The 22,619-nt window shown below is 45.6% G+C and overlaps 1 protein-coding gene across 1 annotated transcript in view; it reads right to left on the reverse strand.

Moving 5' to 3' along the window:
- The window catches only part of SPRED2 (sprouty related EVH1 domain containing 2), a gene marked incomplete at both ends in the record, with an annotated part of 62,418 nt that overhangs the window by 8,982 nt on the left and 30,817 nt on the right, over positions 1 to 22,619 (reverse strand). The window contains 3 exons of the mRNA XM_084261311.1: positions 11,302 to 11,366; positions 14,181 to 14,349; positions 15,712 to 15,889. Of these exons, the coding sequence (XP_084117437.1) occupies positions 11,302 to 11,366; positions 14,181 to 14,349; positions 15,712 to 15,889 (412 nt within the window). The remainder of the gene's footprint in view (positions 1 to 11,301; positions 11,367 to 14,180; positions 14,350 to 15,711; positions 15,890 to 22,619) is intronic.

Genomic DNA, 22,619 nt, shown 5'->3' on the forward strand with positions numbered 1-22,619 from the left:
AGCCACCGAGGTCCATACTCCTTCCCATCAGTCCCATCACCAGCTCTCTGCACATGTTTGGGTGGAGAAACACAGGAATTCAGCCCAAAATCATTTTCTTATCAGCTCCCTCTCCCCAGCTGACCACTTGCAGAGGCCTGCATCCTGATGGCAAAGCAGAGGGTGCGGACACGAGGGGTCTAGAGAGGGAGGTGGGCGCCAGCTCCTCTTTAAAGTCTTCCAACTTCGACCTGCTTGTCATCAGCATAGCTGCGACTGAATTGGAAAGAGCCGGCTCCTAATTTTAACTTAGCATGTGATATGCTGCCGAAAAGCTTCTCTTTTGGAAGATGGATACAGATGCTAGGAAACAGAGCTCAGCCCAGGGAGGGTGTTATACACTGGACGTGTGCAGGGGATGTCGAGAGCCTGAGCTGCTGCTAAGCACAGCCGGGAACAGATGGTCCCACATAGCTCACCACTGAATCTCAGCTCTTCTATACACAAGTTTCCAAGTGCAGGGTGGGAAATAACATTGGGGAGGGAGAAAAATGCTAATGAAAAAAGTAGATTAGTTAAGCTAAAAGAATCAGTGCACCTAATCCATCACCAACGTCTTTTCTAGGTACAAATTCCACACTTCAGCCTCTAAATTCAGCAGCGCTCCTTCTATATAATACATCAGGGTACAAACACAGGGGGGGAAAAAAGCAGTTAAATGCAAACTTCCTACAGCAGACTGATACGATATTTTAAGAAGTCAGTTAGGGGTCATTTATTCACACAGTTATGAGCATCCACATTATTTTAGTTGGAATTCATCACCAAAATAGAACCCAACAGCTGATGCAAACTTTTAAAATACCCTCTTCACATGCACTGCAAATACGTCAGGCTCCGCTTAAAAACGGTGCTTATTTACTTCTGCCTTTCCTTCTCCTTTTGCAGACAGAACCAGAGATAGATGAACTGCTTCCTATAATCACTTCTGATTTAATTTTCGTAAAATATTTATGAGATACAGGGCAAGCAGACCCTTGGCAAAACACATTAGGCAGGTGAGGGAAGGAAACAGGGCTATTTAGATGCAGTTGTTTAGAATGCATTTCTGTACTGGGCAGAGGTCCATTTTTGAGCTCCCTGGACTCTTGTGTTCTGTTGTTCGTCCTCAGTTACTACCAAACACATGCCTGGGGGCAGAGGGAACACCGGTCAGAAGGTTGTTTTGTTTTTCTTTAAAGGAGTGACCGGAGAGGAGCCTGCCACTTAAAAGGAAAATCATTCTTGAAATGTAAAAGCACACTTCATTGTTTAGCTTTACCAAACTCCTCCTTTTCCTTTCTAAACTGTTAAAAAAAGAAAGAGAAACCCCCAACAAAACAATTTCAGAGGATACAACCAAATTATGGTTAGACTAGCAAAACTTGGGTGCGCATTTCAAGGAGCCCAAATTTTCTGTGTTTTGGGTTTTTTTTTTTCTTTTCTACCTGTTACAATGAGACAAGAGACTCAATCCAGATTTGCCAGTACTTAAACAGCTGGTGGAAATGAGAGCTTCCCTCCCAAAAAGAAGCCTCATGGCTCTGACTCGGACCCCTTCATACCACCGCCAAGACGGATGCTCCAGCTCTTGGCACCAGGAGCCAAAGGTTTTCCCCGCTCTGAATTACGCAGAGGCTGGATGCTGGGGCTGAGCACAGCTTTGCCCACTTGCTCCAGACCTGCATCGCTCCATCCCCACCAGGCTGTGCGCCATGCAGAGATTCCTTAAACCCTCCATGTATGGAGTGGGAAGTTGTCAATCATCACTCTGCCTTCTGTGCCTGCCTGAGGTTGCCCCTTTTCAACCCTGTTTACACCCTGCATGGGGTCTGCTCCTTCTCAACTTCAGAGGCGGTGACCAGGGCTGGGTGAGACACCCCAAATCCAGCCAGCATCCCTGGTGCTGTCTCCCACGAGCACCCTGAGGCATAGCATTTTATTTGGATGCAGCAGCCAGAGAGACTGACGCTTACAAACCTGGCTGCTTGCTGAGGAAGACTTCCTTGGGTTGTACACTAAATAAACGGAAAAGGCCATTTTCTGCCTTAGCTGAATTTTCAAGCACTGCACAGGTGAAAGGAAGGATGATATGCTTCAAGGGCTAACTGCAGGGCAGGGGCTAAAGGAGGAACCAACGGAAAACTACAGTAATATTTTCAAGTTAAAAGGATGTTACATCTGGCTGTAACATCCCCAGTGACACTGCCTCAGCTATCCCACCATCTCCTCGTCTCAAGTGAAGCCTGAATCTGGCAGTTGCAACACGGGGGAGGAAAATGCTGTAAACAATGATCCCAGTTCAGCCACAAGTGCAAGAACCACCTTACTTGTACCCCTGGCAGAAGCACAGGTCTGCAGTGAGGCTGCCTTGCAGAGGGCTGTGCATCCACAGCTGGCGGCTGTGCAGCAAAGTTCAGTCGGCATGGTGAGTGTTAGTGAGGCAGTGGAGGTTTTTTGCAGTCTGCTTAGCTGATCACTCTTACAGTTTCCCTTAAGCCAGCACTTCTGCTTCTCCAGCCCTACAGCAAGCTGGCTTAAGGAGCTAAACCACCGGAAAAGTATTGACTTTCTTTTATGGGACTAGTTTTTGGTTCACTTCCTTGGGCTGGCGCAGTGTGGGGTCAGCCACGGTGGTCAAGAGGAGGACGGCAGGAGGACCCTCGCCACTCTGCTAGCTCTCAGTGGTACCAAGGCTGAGGATGCATCAGTCGAGCTGTGTCCCTTGGCTGTGGTTTCACACATGGTGCTAAAACAACCCCTCTAACCTCAATTCCTGCGCCCCCATGCCGGCTCTGCTCCTGGCACGCTTGGGCTGCAAAAGCAAGGTGGGGAAACCAAGCTGGCTGGAGAATAACTTGGTTTTCATGGGCATCTTGCCTCAAATTAGGTCCCCCTTAAGTAATGCTGAAGAAATGCCTGGGGAACCACAGCTGAACAAAAGCAAGGCCAAAGAGGGAAGGCCACAAAGCGGGAAGGCCACAAAGCCAGCCTGTGAGGCTGAGGCAGGCAAAACCACTGTGCTGCAAACACAGAAAACGCAGGCTGGACTCACAAATGCTCCTCCTGGCTGAGGGCAAGGGATCAGAGCAATGCCAGGGGAACAGCAAGGGCCATGGTGGCTACTTTTGTGGGGTAAGAGCAAAGCCCGCTTTCAGGAAGCTGGAGACAGCTTTGTCGGCAGCCAGCAATTCCAGCTCCATCTCTGAATGCTCACCCCCTGCATCCCCCTTTACTTGAGCTGCCGCTGTTGGCTGTGGGGCCACGTGCTGGTCCAGCTAGGAAACTAATCCAGGTTAAAAAATAATAATTTTTTAAAAAAAGTTTTTTAAAAAATGTTTCTCCTTCCATTTTACTGTACATTAAGAAAGGGTGATTTCATCTTGGCCATGTTTTGTTTCTGACACATTTGTGCTTCAAGCACACAAAGGCACTAAAGCATTCAGCTCCAGATTAATTAAAGGAGAACACGCTCACAAACAGCTTCACACTTTAACTCATCACACAGTTTAAGTACATTACTAGACAGCCAAATTATTTTTTCAGAAGACAAACTTGCAGCTAGTTGATCGCAAGTGTGAAACGGTGCTACAACGCTCTTACATCACAAACCCATCAGCTCAAAACTACACTTAGGGAGTCAAGTCACCTTTGGACAAGGAATCTTACAGGCAGGTTTGCCAGCAAAGCCTCAGATGACTGCATGTGACAAGAAAACGGGCTTTTGGTAGTCCGAAGATTGCTTGTATGAATGCAAGTCTAACAAAATAATTCAATAGAGCACAAAACTGGAAGAGCCAGCACACTAAAATATGCTACCACAGCATCATCTAAGCACATGGGAAGGGGAAAACGGGTGTTAAACAAAAAAACCTGGCACCACCACCCCACCAAAAAAACCCCAAACCAACAAACCTCCTTTGAATCACTGCAGCAAACTGAACAAAACCCAATACTGAACTGGTGCACAAATTGCAACACTTAGAAGTTCTGGCAAGACACAACCATAAGGAAACTTCCATCACGGCAGATGATCATGTTTCAGTTTCCTGCAGGATATATCCCAATCCCAGCACAGGACTGACTGTGTTTACATGCGGGAATGGTACAGAGCCAGAAAATACACTACAAGAACAGTCTTGAGAGGAAGAATTGTGACAAGAGAAATTGCTTACCCTCAGCAAAGCAGCTCAACACAACCAAGTCGCTACTGTAATTAACTACATAAAAAAAACCTAGATGACAGCAAGACTGGGGAGTATCTGATGGCAATACAGGTATTTTCTGCTTAGTTAATTTGTTACTGAATGACAGATGCTCCTCGCCTTGTCTTCATAGACACTCTGAACTCCTCAAGCTCTAAGGAGGCTGGTGTTTGCAGGGAAGGACCTGCTTCCCGTACCTGGGCTCCTAACGAGACCAACAAGAAGTCCTGTTTTGTGACAGCAAATGCTTTTCTCATTTCTTCAGAGTGCACACCGGTGATCATGACCGAATTTCCAACAGTTCCCATCGGGGGCAGTGACTGCCAGACCTCTGGGAAGCACAGCAGTAGTGGCTGGGTGATCCCGACCTTTGCCAGGGACTGGAGTCTGTAGGCTGGGTGCAGTAAAACAAGCAGACTGACAGCTCCGTTTAAAAACGGGAGGAAAAAAAACCACGGAGAAGGTTTTACTATTTTAATGCCTTAGACTGAAATAGTGCCAAAGCAACTGAAGTTCAGCACACTTGGGAATTGTGCTAAACTGCTTATTCCTGATCTCTAGCAAGGAAAAGCCTGTTTTGTCCACCAGAGATTGACCCGAACGCAAAAAAAGAGCTATGATAAATATAACAGAGCAATACATAAACTGTGCAAGACCTCTCCTTCCCCCTCCTTTCTTTTAACAAATGTAAATAAAGCTTCCAATCTATCCCACAGTTATCAGTTCCCCTTGGCTCTTCACTTGATTTACGTCTCATGAATGCATTACGCACGTAAGAATAGATTCTGTGTGCTGCATACCTCCACACCAGCATGGCTTTTGTGCTTCCTGCTGTCCAGGGGACAGGCTGCGGGAGAGGAAGGGCGACCTATAGTCTGAAATATGTAGTAATTGTCCCTACAGTTTTGAAGGACTTGGAGAGCAGCTGCCACCTCAGGTCACAGCAGCGACACCTTCGTCTCAGAGACAATGGTATCAAATTATGAGAGTGAGTATAGCTTTTTTGTGTCAGTAGAGTGTAAGAAAACAAAGGGGTTTGTTTCCAGCATCACCTAAACTAAACAAAGGGTCTTGAAGGAAGAAACACAACACACTACGAAACCTGACAGCCAGAGAAACACTTTCCACTTGACTTCTACAGCTGAGAAACCTCTTTGAGCATCGTTATCCATACCCACTAAGGAACATGAACTTGTCATGGGCAGAGTTAATCAGGAAAAAAAATAAAAAAAGGAATTAGAAAAGCTAGCCTTAAAATAGCTGCATCTTCAGGACCTTTCCGCTACTTCAGGGGCATCTCTCCTGCCTTCTGACCCCTGGCAAAAAAAGCAGGAACAATTTCACTGAGAAGCCAAGACACCCTACTATTAATGGCAGGAGGAAAAACCCAGTTAAACTAGGGATAAACCAATGACTTCAGACTCTGGGACTACCTTGGTAGTATGTCTGCTGGAACAAATCAAAGCAGATTCACAGTGCTGGAGGGGGAAGAGTGAAAGCCATGTTCAGACGTGAGCAGTGACTGACAAATCGGTGTTCACTGACCGAGCGCAGGACAGGATGAAGATGCCCAGAGCACCCTGTACAACCTGAGAAACCCAGCTATAAAAGCTATGACTAAATCTCAGTCCAGTTTATTGCTCGGAGCCAGGAATGGTTTTTTCTGCTTGTTTTTCTGGTGGTTTTTTTTCTTTTTCTTCTTTTTAGGGAGGGATTTGAGCCTGCTGGTTCCTGTGTATTTCCCTCTTCTTGGCAAGTACTTTTTTTTTCCTCTTAAAATCTGAATTAGAATAGCTGTGGTTTACAATGCAAGCCTAAAATCCAGACATCAGAGGATGTGGCTAGCAGCAACAAACCCTTCGGCCGTACATGCAAAGCACAGCTGGCTGCTGAGCAGGAAGAATAACAGAGGTAAGGCCATCTAGTCCTAACACTGGGACAATCCTCCAATCCCTTTGCTCAGCCTTACAGAGCAAACAAGGTGGATTTGCTCACTATGACAGCCAAAGCACTGCACCCCAGCACCCCGTAAAGAGTTCTGCTCCTCCAAAAGGCATTTCTCTTTTCTGTCACTTTATCTCAGCCTTAAGAAAAGGAAATTGCATGCTCTTGCTGCTCCTCAGTTCCTGAGTGCATCTCGTGAAAGAAATAAATCTTGCAACTTGGTGCTTGACTACTCTCAGCAACCTCAATTTCCACGGAGGGGTGGGATAGGAGATGCTCCAGAACCACATGGAACTTACAAAACTATTCCAAAGGAACTGGACTGGGTTTCTACACGTTAAAGAAAGAGAGCTATAGTGGTTCTTTAAAAGAACCATCTGAATGTGAAACAACCAAGCCAGCAAGAAAAATTAGATATAGTGTTTATCTAACTAACATAAATCTTATAAATTTTAATAGTGAGGCTGTAACACGCTTGAGGCCCACATGGGAGATGAAAGTAGGGAAAAGGTTTCATGGAAAGGCAGCAGGGAGAAATCTGTTTTTTTAATTAGGAAACCAGAAGAGATGCAAGGAGGACTGTTAACGCTAACATCTGCCACAATCTGGACCTCTACGGCAGAGAATGGGTAATTGTCTGTCTCTTCAACTACTGTCAGCAGCATCCAAGCCACATGACAAACTTCCCAACTTGAACATCCCCAAGGCACAGGAACACACGTTCACGCTGAGAAAAAGGCACAAGGAGCGCAAGATCGCTCCCAAACACACAACTTCGTGGTGAAAACGTGAGTCTGACAACTTCTGCTGGAAGCCTGGGGTGAATCCCAGTGCCAGCACAGAGAAGTGGTGTCAGCAAGATCTGCCTATATCACCTTACTGAAGCAGGAGAATATTTTCCCTGTCGTCTAGTTGAGGCACCAAGGCTTTTAGCCAGGAGGCTGCAAGAGGAGTGATGGATCCAGTCTAGGAGTCCTGAAATGCAGCCCTGTAGCTCAGCCAGGCACCTCGAAACCACGCCTGCTCCACCTGCAAAACCCTGCAAGTCTCATTTTGAACAAAAATTAATTTGTTTTTTAAGAAGACCGATGACATGAAGCAACTACGATTGCAACAGGCGCATCAAACTTTGTAAGGTTGAGGTTTGTTGTGTTCTCAGCATTCCCCCCTCCAGAAGAGGAATGCAGCCATTTTTAGGTTCACAAACCAGAACTGACGCGGGAGCTGTCACTCCTCCTGCCAGTGGGAGTCTTGTCTCTAGCACTAAAGCAGGCACAAGGCTGTGGATTTATCTGAAAAACATGAGCAGGGTTTCAGCTGAACTGGGCATAAGGTTTTGGAACAAACACCTTTGCCTTTTCAGATGGGTTGCTAAAAGAGACCGTTTCAGGCACTCTGCAGACTCTGGAAGACTTTTCTTTCCTTGGACTCAACTCCTATTTTTCACTTCACGGTCATGCGGGATTATTATCTGCAATTGAAAGTAAAAGTGTGGATTAAGGGAAAACTTTTGCACAAGAACCCAATTATAGGGCAAATTCTGTGGCTGAGGAACTACAGAATATATTCAGTCCTTATTAAACTTTATTTCTGAAATGAATGTTAATTAAAGAAGGCTGAAGGCACAGGCTGGATGGATGAAGACAAACAGAACAATCTCAGACCGTTGCAAAGACAGTGTTTCCCCCAGTGGAGACAGAACGGATGGCTAGTCTTACTCAGATTGCATCTCTTGAGAGGACGATTTATAACGTACAAGACAGGAGAAATTTATTTGCTAACATATGGAAAACATTTATGGGCTCTACTGAGGATCTGGAATTAAAGAAACACAACTACATATTGTTAAGTCTTCTAAATGGAGATTTCATTTAAGAAATAAGCATATTCCCCTCAAGTCAGCAACATTTCTTTCCATGCATGTCTGCTTTCTGCCCTATTAGGTATGAATTTCAGAGCACAGGTTTGTATCCATTTGCCTCGCTGCTGTAGGTCTGATCCATGGGAAGACGATGAGATGGCAAAGTCCAGTTTTTATAAAGATACAACCCATGCTTCAGAGTGACAGGTGGGGAGCAGATACGACAGCGATGGGGCAAGGGGCTGCTGCCCAGGTCATGGTCTTGGCACTGCAAGTTATACTGATGGGAGCAGAAAAGGCTACCCACAACAGGGGTGCTTCCCAAGCAAACGGTCACCTATCCACAGCTGCAGAACATTCGCCTCCTTAAGAACAAAAAAATGCACCTTCTGGTATAAGAAAATGGTCCTCCATTGAGTCACAAAGGATCACAGCTGGAGGGAGAGCTCTACCTCTGGGGCAAACCTCCTCTTCCCCGTGTAAATACCCTGCGGGATGCCCAGAAGGGTTGCATGCGGGCTGATGAGTAACAGAAACAGACAATGTACAACTTGCACGCACAAAAATACTCACAAAGCCACCGGCCCACAGAGTGATACCAAAGCTGACAGGATCAGGGATAGTCTAAAAGCCCCGTGTCAGTCACTATCCAACAGTCGGTGCCTATATGTAACGAGGGTGATTGTTTTAAAGCCGGTACCATGACACTGGTGCAAACATTGGTGCTGACGTGCAAGATAAAGCTGGGGCTGCCATCTGTAAAGCAGTGTAAGAGATGTTAAAGCCTTGGACCCGCTGCAGTTGAACAGACTGAAACATCTTCACGGAGGGGCAGGACCTCAGGCCAAATATTTGAGGCAGCAGCGACGGCTAGGATTTTCAGAGACGGGTAAATGACTGATTAAATGACTCAATCATGCAGATGCTTTTGAAAATTCTGCCGCACGCAGTTAAGTTTATTCATGCATGTGTGGGAGAGGGGGAGGACTGTGAAGATTTTAATAACTACCTTAGGAAATAAAAAAGAACAAATGTACTTTCTCTTTAAAACATGGGGGGGGGAAAAACCCAAACCACAAATCCAAACCTGAGAAATCCACTGCTGTGGCTGGGGAAAGGGTTTACAGGAAAGTTAGGAAGATTTTTTGTGTGCAAGGACGACCAAATGGACTACCATATACAAGTCAAAAAGAAGTGCAAAGAAAGAACGAAACAGAAGGGTAAAAATATATCACAGCCCTGTGAATTTCTTGCGGTCTAAAACCCTTCCACGCTTCAGGCTGTTATTTCTGGCTTATGCAGTCTTTGTAACTCCATCATCAACCAAGATTCCCAGATAAATGGGAAGTGGAGAACTTCAAAGAGTTTAACGACTACAGCAAAAGGAGACACTTCATCCAGAGAAAGGGAGGAAGAAATATTGGGGGAAAAGATGCTGCTAAAGCCTTAATTTTAGAATATGACAACACACTGGCCCTGATGCAACAGCTTTACCAACAGAATCGCATGAGCTGCTACCATTGGTGATGTCCCTCTCAGTCTGGAGAAGACACAACATCCAGAGAATGCTGTCAGGCAGGGCACAACCCAAACTGTGAACATGTCCGTCTGTCATCCCCCCAGATCACAAGAAGGCATCAACTATGGCTGAATTGAGATTCTGATGTAGCCAGAACACCAGTCATCCACCTTTCCCAGTGTAAAGCAACACCTACTAAAAGGCAATAACTTCTTCCTCCAGCTAAAAAAGCACCCTACAAGTTTAAAAATCAACACTCAAACTTCTGGAGAAAGAGTCAGGAGCACTCCCAGGTCCCTAAATGCCAGCCAGTTGGATTTTAGTAAAAACATCCTTTTCTGTTTCTACAGGCTACTTTTCAACACTATTTCCACAGCTAACCCTGTGAGAGCTGGCACACTCCCACCAGAGGCATGTTTTGCTGGTCACCCCCTTTCTGACAAGCACAGAAGAGCCACACGCACACCCAGCACGACCAACGTACCCAGCAGAACACGTCTCACCCGAAGAATCTGGGGACAAACCAGCAAAAATTGGTAAACCACCCTGGCTCCAGCAGTGCCTCCCCCTAGTGTGTCCCATCCCAGCGCCTATAAATCACTTCTGGCAGGTAGTTGGGAAGCAGCTGCTAATGATAGTTGCGCTGTGGAGCGCAGGAAGTCACCTTTTAACCCTGCCTGCTGTTGTTTGTCTCCTGGAGCCGTCACAAAAGGACAGATGCAGACAACATGCCAGTCGGTGGGATAATGTGTTCAAAACTCAGCAGGGAACCTTCCCTGGTCCCCTTTCAGCAAAACATCATCCTCAACACCACCTTTTGGTTTCGAACACTTCCCAGTGCCCCTTATCAAAGGGTTTGATGCTGGTCCTCGGTTTTCCCTCATTCACCCTAAATATGCAGGGAAGCATCCCAAAGTTGACACTGAGTTTGCTGCTGCTGTGGATGTCCCACCTTGTGTGTCCAGTCCCCACTTGCACCGTGGGTCAAGAAGATTTATAATCTGACATGTGCATGGGAGGTCTGCGAGTGAAGTGAAATGACAAAGCATTTGTTGTGAGCACCCTGTTTTTAGACCATGGTATATCCGTGATCAGATTACTATTTCATCTGACAATTTTTTTTTTTTTCAAAAAAAAATCTCTTTCAAAGAATGCAAGTCTATCAGGTACAGCAGCTTCTAATTCAGAAAAGCTCCAGAACATTTTAGATATTGCCACAAAGTAAGCACAAGCAACTTGCTCCTACTTAAGTCACTGCTAGTTAGGTAGGTAGCGTGCTACTGTGTCTTCCTCCAGCTGAAAAACAGTTTGAACGTTCTACTTCTCAAGCACAGGCAAAACACCTTTAAAGTTTGACTTTGTTAACAACTGCAATCCAAAAATCTCACTTCCTTGAGTATGAACCTGAGTAGCAGCCATTTACTCTAGCTTGTGGGAAGCTCAAGGACATAGAGAGGTATTAAGATGTGTGTGCACCACTCAGACAAAGACAGGAAATCTGGGAGTTATCATTCTCTCACTTCTCTCCCTGGCAACATCTGCTCTGCCATGCTTTTCACGTGGTGACAGGAGGCTGACACAAACTCAAGGCTTTACCTTCTGGGGAGGATACACTTCCACCAAACAAAACACACCTACTGACCAAACACAATGACAGGGAAGCTAACCCTGAGGCATGAAAAGAAAAGCCCTTCCCAACCTGGCCATGTACACTGGAGCAGAAAGGAGAATGACCTCAGGTGAGAGGTACTTACAGTGAAGACATCATCATCGCCAACCTCGGCCTCGTTGTGAAGTGTTGATGAGGAAGTTGTAGACCCTAGAAAAAAAAACACACAGCTTTTTAAAGACAGCAGTTCTACTCAGCTTGGTTTTTATTAGGCTGGTAAACATCTGGATCCTCACAAGTTTTTATCACTGTAGATGTGTAAGAATGGCTCAAATCAAGAAAGAAAAACCCGTCTGTGGGTACCTGGGTTGGAAAGGTAAAATCTGAAAGTGTTTCTTGACATGCAATTGCATGGCTGCCAATGCTAATTAGCTACGTTAAAAATAGCAGTTACCATTTCCAATTATGGAAGACTTCATTTCTGAGGAATGGTAACGCTACGTACTTATCAGTGCTTGAGACTAGATACTCAGCTGTCAAGAAACCATGTATGAGTTATTCTTCACCTATACCCTAAATCGGGGGAGAGGGGGGGAGACTATTTAAAAAAAAAATAAACCTCACTTCGACAGTGAAGAGTTGGGCTGGGTTGCTTTTCTTCTTCTAATTTTGGAAGTTGTTATATATTGTAAAGGTCTTCTCTGTTACCAGCTATTTCTCAGAGAACCACCTTGCCCCACATAAGCAAAGTATTTGAAGGGAGCTGAAAGGAGCAAAGCCATAACAAGAATGAAACACTGGGGTGTGGTTCTCATTAATGACATGGCAGTAGTCTGAAAAAAGTGGGAAATGTTATTAAAAAAACCCTTCCTCCAACCCCTTTACCCACCCCTGCATGTGACCCCCTCAGAGGCGCTTAAGAGCCCGGCCAGCACCCCACATTGCAGAAGGGCAGCAGGGAGGGTGGCACATGCCATCGCAGCACTCAGCAGGGAATTTAGGCTGTGGGTAAAAAACAGGGGGTGACAGTCCCTGTCCCTACTCTTGTCCAAGGACCCCGCTGGCCTCACCCCCCATGAGGCTGCCCAGGAGGGTGGGTGCAGCAAGATGCTCTGACAGGGGAAATAACCCCAAGTCAAAGCTTTTTCTTTCTTTTCTTTAACGTAAAGCCACCGTTAGACTGAATTAAGGCCACAGCACATCCCTGACTGAAATAGCTGAACGGTTTGTACCACCTTCATTCTGGAAAATTTTAAAAATAATGTACTTTATATAATGCCATCCGCACCAGACTCAGCCGCTCTCAGCTGCATCATCCCAAAGATGTGCAGAGCTAAGTGTGAAAGCCCACTTAAAATGTTAAGTAATGTGAAAACATTTGTGCTCTCTGCTACATTAGCTTTGAAACTAAAAATCTACAGAGCTGCATAAGGTTCCTGTACTCATGCACAAAACTTCTACACTTCTGATGCTACAGGGAACAAGCCACTGGTTAAATATTAATAATAAAGCAGTGACTGCATCAAGTGAAGCTCTGAATGCACACAGTTTGTTGTGATTAATATTACCTCGTAAATTTGATCAACTACATGAACAAAAAATGAAGGATAAATGAAATCCACTGCCTGATGCTGTGTGTGTGCATGAGCCAGTTATTGTTTTTCATTCAGAAAGCCTTATTTGGAAGTTAAGAAGGAATACATTCATGAGGATCAGCCTGTGCTCTTAATGGGATAAATATAGATTTTCTGATTTTGAAGTATCTGAGATAGAGCAGAACTTGATTTTAAGTACCTCCACTGTAAAATCAATCAGAAAGAGCTGAACAGGGAGTTGCCACGTGCTGACATCTCCAAAACACTACTTAATACAGCTATCAACTCCTCCAAACTTTGCACAATCCCTCGCCACTTACTGAAAACATTGTTTCTATGACTCAAAATGCCTCCCAGTTTTAGCAAGAAGAAAGCGCAAAGGTCTAGCTGTAACTCCTTTACGTTAATGGCACAGGAAAAAGCAAATGAGTAATGAGCTGAGAAGATCCTTCCTCAAACTGACGAGGTATTTACCAGGAAAGAGCCCTTGGGAATTACTTCTCGCCCAGTATCTACCATTCCCACGGCAAAACAAGGACAGGGTATCCACATCTTTAAGCTGTGTTATGGAGCTAGTGTCCTCAAAGGGAATACATAGACATATGCATTTAAGGTAGTATCCTCAAAAAGCCCAGTACTATCTGTATATAAAAATGTCCTGGTCATACTGGCTGAGAAAGAGAAAGGCCTCAGACCACTAAGTCCCTTCATAAAGGGCCATGATTATTAAAATTCGATCAATAATCCCCATGAAGAATCTAATGTCATTAAAATAAAGTACTACTGAATGATACCTGTATTACCATTGCCTGATTGCAATGAAAAGCAAAAATACTTATCATAACTTCAAAGCAGAGACAATTAAAATGTGGGTTGGGTTTTTTTTTTTTCAGAATTAAAAAACCCAAACCAGCAGAACAAAAGTTTTCAAGAACTCCCATTCAACTAAGAGGATGCAGACAAAACTAATTACAGAAAAAAGTCAACAAAACAACCAAACCAAAGTTTTATTCAGCTCTAGACAGGAATTCATAGGATGATTTAACGAAGACTCAGTAAGATGAGATCTGGCTTCATGTAAAGAGCCTGGGCTGTTTGAGTCACTGTCGCTAATGTGAACATCAAGCCTATCAAAAAAAGCAGCAACAACAGACTCGATGATTATTAAGGGAAGGGGGGAGGAAGTCTGGACAGCCCAGGCCAGAAAGGATTGGAAAATGCTTGTACTGAAATCCCTTCTCTCCTTAAGGGATGAGAAATCTCAGTTCATAAAAGTAAGCCTGGCCTTGCTCAGCACAGGGTAAGTGCCCAAGAGATGGCCAAGGCCACGGAATCATTTTAAACCCACCGCTCTTCCCAACCTCTTGACTCAAAGCCCCTTCCTTCCCCACTCTTCCAAGGGTCAAAGTGGCAGCTGCCACCATGGTACCTTCAATGAGGTCCTCAATGGCTTTCCTCACTCCTCTGTCGAAGGCTCTAGCGTCGGCGGGGCTTTGAAAAGTGAGCCCAAACTTTCTGTTGTCGACTTTCCAGTGGTGGAAGGTGGGGTTCGCCTTTGTGTACACCAGGTCCTTCTTCACAAAGCACTCCAGCACCACCTGGGAGGGCACCAGACCCAAAAGAGGAACAAAGTAATTTTTCAAACCCCAAGGACAGAGCCGCCTGACCTAAAAGCAAGCCAAGTCACATCTGGCGTAGGGGAACATCCCCCCACTAAGAAACATCAGACGCTGAAAATGTTCTCACAGCCACAGCACACTCATCTTTTGCTTATGCCTTGAGTAGGTCCTTCCTCAGTACACCAGGAGCCTGTTTCAGAGCCAGCGTGGCACAAGTGACGGCTACTGGGGGCTCAGGTGGAGGGAGTGCCTCTTCCCTCAATTTGCTCACCAGAAATTTCACCCGCCAGCAGCAGATTTAGGAGGTACTGTTACTCTCCCCCACCTTTCCCCCATCCCAGCAAGGCACTCATCTCAGGCTTCGCTGTGCCAAAAAACATCTCTAGGGTGATGGCTCAGAAAGAGCAGGAATGGCTTTCATGTCTTTACCCCGTCCCCTAAAACTACAAATATGGCTCCAAAATACAGTAAATAAAAAAAAGCATCCTAAGCAAAATAGCGTTACAACAGCCAGACTGCACATGGAACAGCTTTAAAATGTCAAGTCTTCCTGAAAGCAGGATTATCTCCAGCTCAAACAATGAAGTGGAGGGGGTTTTTTTTGACTCCCCCAAAAACTCAGTTTGCAGAGCCTGTGCAGGGAGTGTATCTTTAAGCCAGCCTGTATCTTCACAGGAGTGAGTTTCAGAAGAATCAAATATACAGACACGAGATAAACGGTGACATTGAAAAGGGACCCTGGAAATAGGAAAAAGGCTTTATTGAATTGATTTGTGCAGGGAAAGGAGAGCAAGCTCCTTTTTAGATAAACAGCTACCAGGAGAAAGCGAGTGCGTCGATTCATAAGAGACAACTTGTCTTCATATTCTCACTCTGCTCCTTCAAGCCTTGAACGGCACATGCAGCATAAATAATTCATGGCTGTTTTAAAGGCTTGCACTGCATTACTCAGTACAATGTGACTGGCTTCATGAGTTCTTTACACTCCAATTCACTTCTCACATACCTCTGCTAGGTCTTGGGGGAGGGGGGAACCACCACACAGAACACCAAAAACCTGAAACAATTCAGGCCCTTTCTTGATCATCAAAGGGCATCTTTGCACACAGATGTTGAAAATTTACCTGTTCCTTCCAGGTGGACGCATGGCAACCTAGATAGCAAAAGATGGCAATTCTAGATGAGGATGGGTTTGGTTTGTCCAATCTGGTGCTAGTTGCACATATGGTTTTTATTTTAAAAAAACCCAAAACACCAAAACTCACACAAGAATATAATAGCAATAGATTTGGGATAATTGTCATTGTAAGGAGAGACAAAAGTTGAATTAGGTTCTATTACCAGTTTGTCTTTCTGCCTTTCACCATGGATTAGAAATCCACTTCTTCCATTGCCCTCTGGGTACGTGACCTTGCAGACGCCAACTCTACTGAGACCGCCTCCTTCTTGTGGCAACCATCCCCCACTGGAGTCATCTCGGGTCATAACCACAGCTTTGACTCGCACAATATAGCTGTCACTGCAATGGCAACAAAACAAAAAGAAAACCTTTTGTGAGCATCACACAGCCTCATCGGAGTGTTTTTCTTGAGGGTGGTATTCAGACAGCATTGTTCTGGTCCCAACACAAAGTTTATGTCCAGGATGGAAGTCCAGCTCCATGCCAGATGGCCTTGATCACTCAAGCCATCACAGGGAAGAGACCCATCAATCAAGAAAGGAACGAACCCACTGGGTTTCTAAACCCACTGGGTTTCTAGATGTCAACATACAGATCAAACAGCACATGATCCAGGACACTCTTTCCCCTCATGCTGTTGGGGACAGTGACCAAGAGAGTGGAGTGAGCCATGCAGCACCCCAAAGCCACCACCCACAGGGAATGCACTGGCACATCAGGTCTGGAAGAACACACAGAGCTCAGGTAACCCATGAAAAAAAGTCTTTTAAGGTTTTTGTGATCAAATCAGTGAAGTGGGCTTTGAAGGACAACAGTGAAGTTCTTGTACAACTGGGACACCCTTACGGGGGACAAAAAACCAGCAGTGTGGTCCAGCCAATATCTCAGATGAAAGGAGCTGGGAATCATGTCAGCTCAGGTCACCAGGACCACACCATGTCCCTAAAATAGCTCCACCTGCACTTCAAGGCACTTTCAAAGGTGACATGTCATAACTTCACAAGAACCTATTTTGAAAGTAATGAGGGATTTGGGGCGAATCCAGGTGTTTCACAGGGGTCAAAAGACCCTCCCCGCCCTAGCAGAAGGCTTCGCTTCCATGTGGCTCTTCCCACATCCTTTTCACAGGGCAGTTGCTCCAGCATCACCAAGGAAAGGATTATTTGGGATCAGAAAGCCCACTGCAAGATGCAAGCAGAAGCCCCACACCTTGCACAGGACACACATCGGACTCCAGCCTAAAACAGGTCTCACCACAAAGCTTCTGGGAAATACCCAAATTAGCTCTGAAGGCCTCACAGAGCTCAGTGTAACCTCTCACATGTTAGACAACAATGATCCCAGCAACTGCTCAGAACAGCACTGATGGCTGTGACGTCCTCATAAGGAAGGAGGTCACCATGGCATGGTTAGATGTCAGACATGCAGAACAGCAGCACTGTCACCTGCAGAGCTGTCACGACACCCACCAGTGCTGCAGGGCACTAAAACCTGGGCAAAAATGGGAACGAGCATCAACAGGGGCTACAAGAGAGCACACACAAAGAGAATTGCCCAGGAATTGTCCATCTCTAGGCTGTGAAGCAAAAGCTCAACCTGGGTAAGTCTCCAGGAGAAGGCCTTTCAGAGTGACAGGCATCCTTTAGGGAAAGGAATTTCTCCTTGAGGAGTGCCCTCTATCCACATGTTCACCGACCATCCTGAACACCATGAAAAGAGAACCAGACCTTCCTATCCCAAAAAAGCAGCTGTAGCTTTCTCCATCCTGCACCTGTTAAGACTGCCCCTTGCTTTCACGCATTTCTGCATAATTTTTATAATCCAAATTCTAACAGTTGAAGTCTGAGTTCCCTGCTCTTTAATACTACCAGATTTTATTTCATCCCTAAGCAAGCAGCCTCACGGATCCTACTCAAAGGCAGTTTTGAGGACAGACCAAGAGAGGCAGCAAGCATCTTCTGGGCAGAGGCACCGGGGAGCAGAAAATGCCTTCTGTGGGCAGGCAGATCTCACAGAACACGTGCTGTGATTTTCTCGTCGCTGGATTTACTTCACAGATACTCTTAACTTTCTCACCAGACTCACGCAAGGGGGACAGTACGCTGGCGCTTCCGTTTTATCCCCACTTGCTTCAAGGGGTTTGCACTGGCTCGTAAAAGGCTTTTCAGCACGCTCAGATGTGCGGCCCATACCACAGCTGACCCACACAAGGCCTTCATGGAGCCAAGAAACAAAGCTTTTGAGAATATTTTTCACCCTAAGTCCTTAAAGCAGCATCCCAGGGCAGGAAATGGGGCGAGGGTGTCTATAGGGAGATCCAGTTACCTTTCGATTCTCTAATGAAACACATTTCCAGTTTTTACTGGGGGCAGTTTTAATCTCCTAGCATCCTGACACTCAGAACTAAGCAAGATCCTTCAGCTCATTTCCCACTGTACAAAAACTGAGCTGCTTCCACCCAAGATAATTTTCTTCTGTTCATCTCCCTCTACCTTTCCCATATGGTCCATAAGGACTAGCAATTAACAGATACAGAGCAAAGCAAGCCAACTATGCATTTCTACATAGTCCTCCTCTTCCTCAAGGATCCTTTCTGGACTTACTTTTAACTCCTCTTGTTTCTGGGGAACTCCCATTAAATTTTAAGCTCTCTTCTGATGTTGGAGCTGCTTTGATACCACCTTCCTTCCCATCCTCCCACAAGTCATCCACACAAACTGCTCTCCTCCTCCTTCCAGGCTTGTGTATTGCCACTGGCAATACAGCTTCCTGCGGGATTTACTGTGCACTTTCATGACAGTAGCCAGAGCCTTCGGCTGTCTCAAAAGCAACACCATCTTCAGTTATTTTGCTGCAGGAATTGTCCACTTAAAGGAAAATTAAGAAAGCAGCACCTACTCCGTACTTTGTAATTTGCACCAGTTATTTCTGCATTTCTATCACCTCTTGGGTGACTTCTCCAAGCTTGTAATTATCTTTGAATACTAGTGGATGCCTACACATTAAACTAGGTCCTCTGACTACTATCCCCGCCCATTATAAACCCAATTTGGCGGGGCAGAGAACCATATGTTTTTTATTTTCCTATCTGTGCTGATATCGTGACCCATGGCTCTTCTGACCTCTGCCACCAAGGCCATGCATTTCACCTACATGCCCATCAGCTGCATGTCCACAAGTCACGATTACAAGGGGAAGAGATGGGTGTTTCAGTAACAAAAAATACTGGTTCTACTTTTGAGTGGCTTTTATTATTTTGGAGGTCAGCATCTTGACCCTGGGATGCCTCATGCACTTGGTTCAGGGTCTTGGAGACCAACAAGAACCAGGACAGGTTTTGGACCAGGCTTTTGAGCTGGCATCTGCCCACATCCAAGATCCCCTCCTGATGTCAGAGGGTCAGGGATTGGGGGCCAAGAGGATGAGGAAACAAGATAGAATAGCAGGTTTTTGACCCAAGCAGAGCAATCTGGTAATTTGCTTTAATGGAAAGTGGACGGACTGATGGTGGGGAATAATTTATTGTCTTTTCAAGAACATGTGGTGGAGGACGAGCTTAAAGGAACGATGTTAATATTTTTCGCCTTTCCTCATTACTCACCACATTTGTCTGTCACCCCAAAATACCCAAGAGGACACCGTATAAACTGTACCTTTCCCAACCTGAAGAGCTACCTCCTAAAATATACCAAGCCAGAAAAGATAGTTTCCGTTCCCCTACCACAGCAAAAAGACCTCCACTCTCCTATTAGAAGAGGAACTTGTCGAGCAGAAGGCTTCACCTTTGGCAAGGTAAGCAGGGCTCTGGCTCTGTTAATGTAATCCCTTCACACATTGTCCTATATAGGGAAAAAAAATAAACCAACCAACCCACAAAGACAAGATAGAAAGAAAAAAAGGTTTTGAAGGCTTCTTCAGACTTGACACCTCAGGTTTGTCACTGGACTAGGACTCAGAAGCCACACAAATTCCTGCTTCCTTCAGTTTTATATGTCAAACTCTCGCCTCCCGTTTCCATGCGCAAGCCTAGAATAGGCAATGCTTCTTCCCTTCATGCCAGTGTTGATAAATACTTGGGAGGTACTCAAATATTTCAGGCCCATATAAGGCCCTTGCTTCCTCAGCATAAAAGCTGTTTATTTTCTTTGCTATTTAGTTTTACACGGCTACACCGAAGCTCTGGCCGGTTGCAAGCGCTCAAAATCCTCCAGTGCCACCTGCAAACCCCAGGCACATGTCACTGCTGAAACCTCAGTGCACCCAAGCAGCGAGACCACGACGTTCAAGCCGCCCACCGGCACTTTCAGCAGGGCAGCTGCTGTAGTTTGGCTGTTCCAGACAAACGGTTAATGAGGTACGTGAAAATATTCGGCCCATTATCGTTAACGAGATACCGATTTCCGCTGAGATTAGATAACGCCGGGCTTTCCTATCATGAAAAATGAAAGAGCTAAAGAAAAAAAAGGGCAACCTGGAGCAGCAGCAGCCTGAGCTCCCCTCTCTTTTATTGGCTTCTTAAACTTTAAGACCACTCTAATTGTTGGGTTTATGGCCTACGTGCTCCGCGTTTCATGCAAACTATTCTTAATTACGCTCTTAAATGGAATACTGTGCTATCTTAACCCTACAGATTTGTCTTCAGCAAGCCTTAAAAGCTTGGGAAGAAAGTATCTGCGGGGATTAGCCAGCTGCATGGCAGCCAGCCAGGGTGTTGCACGGCTGCTTCAGGGTGCGCGCCTGCCCCACCCTCAGCACAAAACCATGGTGAACCCGGGGAGTAAAGGTGGTGCAGAGAGCCACGTGCTGTTTTTATTGGAAGGGAAAGAGAGCCCTTTAAAAATTATAGCTCGTGGGTGTGCGTATTATCTATAAAAAAAAGTATATTAAAAAAAAAAGAGGAGTGCATGTGTAATCTCTGCGCTGAAGGGTGTCAGGAGCTTTCCTGAAGACGAAGCGCTGAGTGACTACCATCCTTCACGGAGCCGCAGGTGCATGGCTTAACTTCTGTGAAGCATCTGTGCCCAGAAGGGCAATGCTTTTGGTGTGTATTAAAAAAAAACCAAGCCCCTTCCCCCAGCACGCACAAGCCGAATTAAGTGCAGCCGACACCACCCAGGGCTGGCACATAGGGCAATGACACTACAGCAAAAATAACGGGGGGAGGGGAGCAGAGAGAAGCTCAAACCCAGGACTAAATGGCAAATAATTCCTCTGCTAGTTAAGGGTCCAATTTTGCCAGTGCCTCGGAAACAGGCAAGCAGCTCCCCTTCACTGGCCGCTCTTCTTTATCACTTTGTTTCAAAACAGCATCTGCAAATACCATCAGAGATACCTAAAAAACTTGGGGGCAGGGGAGGGAAATAGCCCAACCCATTATACTTTGTACTTTCCTTTGAGTCACATTTAGCATCTAAATCACACCTTCCATCACTCAGCAATATATTTTCCTATAGCCCGACTAACTGACCACAACACAAAAGTATAAACCTCCACAGGAACACAGCCACACAGCAATTCCATGCTTCCCCAACTTCTCAGCTTCCCAGCTCACAAGGCCAGGAGAGATCCAGGCCTCTGACAGAGAGGTAACTGCATATAATGGTTCTCAAAATCAGAGACTGCTGTCTGTAACACATCTGCCTTCCCAGATGCCAGGGACGAGCCAAAAGGACAGCAGGAACATGGCAGAGGTTGGCCCAACTGCCTCAACTGAACTGCAGATGCTGTGTGCTTAAATGTAACAAGCTACACAGATCCATGCAAACTTAACTTAATGATTACTGAGGCACAGCCTGTCTTTGGCTGAGCTGGATCTATTTCATGGTGCTTCTACTTTGCCCTCTGTTCTTGCCCCAGCAACTTCCGACAGCCAGAGTTTAAGCTATCCCATTCCGCCCAGGTCATCACTGGAAACTGCATTGCTAAGATCCTCCCTGGAGTTCAGCCCGCCACCAGAAAAGTGGCGACATTTTCATGGAAGTCATGAAAAACGGCTATTTTTACTGTCCTGCTTTCTTGATCAGATGCTTGGTTCATGAACCTTCTAGCAAGGGTGAAATACCTGCCAACATTTCCTTCTTCAAAACCTCAAGTTTGCCCTTTGTCACAAGAAAACTTCTTAGTGTATGAAGCCATGACAAAGTTGGTATTTTGATACCATTTAGCCTTCCAGCATGTTTGAAGCTTCATTAAATATCAGCAAGAAAAAAAAAAACAAGCCATGTGCAGCCCTCCAGTCAGATCCCACGTTGAGATGAAGCCAGGAGATAAACCACGGAGAACTACCCGACAGTTTTCCTTGCCCTCACCTCTGCACTGCACCAGGAACACAGAGCTACTCTATCTGTAACCCATCTCTACTACAACAAATTTTCAACCTGTATTTTTCCTCTTTTTTGTCTTTTAAATCCAATAGTGCCAGAATAAAAAGGCACCTCGGAAATTCTGGTTTTCACCCAGGTCAGAGTAAGAACAAGGCACTTCATGCTTCACTCCAGAGATGCTGGACTAGTCTTGCAACGTGCCTGGCCAGGGGCACTACATGTTAAACCAGTATCAACCTTACAAGTCAATTCCAGGACATTTCTCTCCATCTCAACAAAATGAGAAATCTTTGTTGGCATTTAGTATTTCCTGCCAGCTTCCGTCCGAAAACAGAGAGGAGTTTCTTCTTCCAACTCCCCAGTTCACATCTGGCTACCGAACTGAGTGCGGCTGCATGAGTTCAGCTCATGCACTGACCATGTCACACACACACAAAGGAGGAAAAAATGTAATATTAACTCCAAGAACATGGCTAGTGCAGCAACACGGGTGGTGGAAGAAGAAAATCCTGCCCCAAAGGAAGCACTCAGGTAAGATTTGGAAATCACTGCCAGTTAGAAGAGACACACATTCCTACCTGCACATCCCATGAAACACCCCAGAGGAGTAGTTTTATACAAAGGGTCACTGCTGAGGGTTTTCCTGCCCAAAACCTTTTAATGACCAGCAAAACAAACCCAAACCAGAAGGATGATCACTCCTATGGACTATGAGAAGCCTGCATGTGGCAGGGATAGTCAAGTGC

The sequence above is a fragment of the Gallinula chloropus genome, assembly GCF_964237585.1.
Source record: "Gallinula chloropus genome assembly, chromosome: 3".
NCBI classification, from domain to species: Eukaryota; Metazoa; Chordata; class Aves; order Gruiformes; family Rallidae; genus Gallinula; species Gallinula chloropus.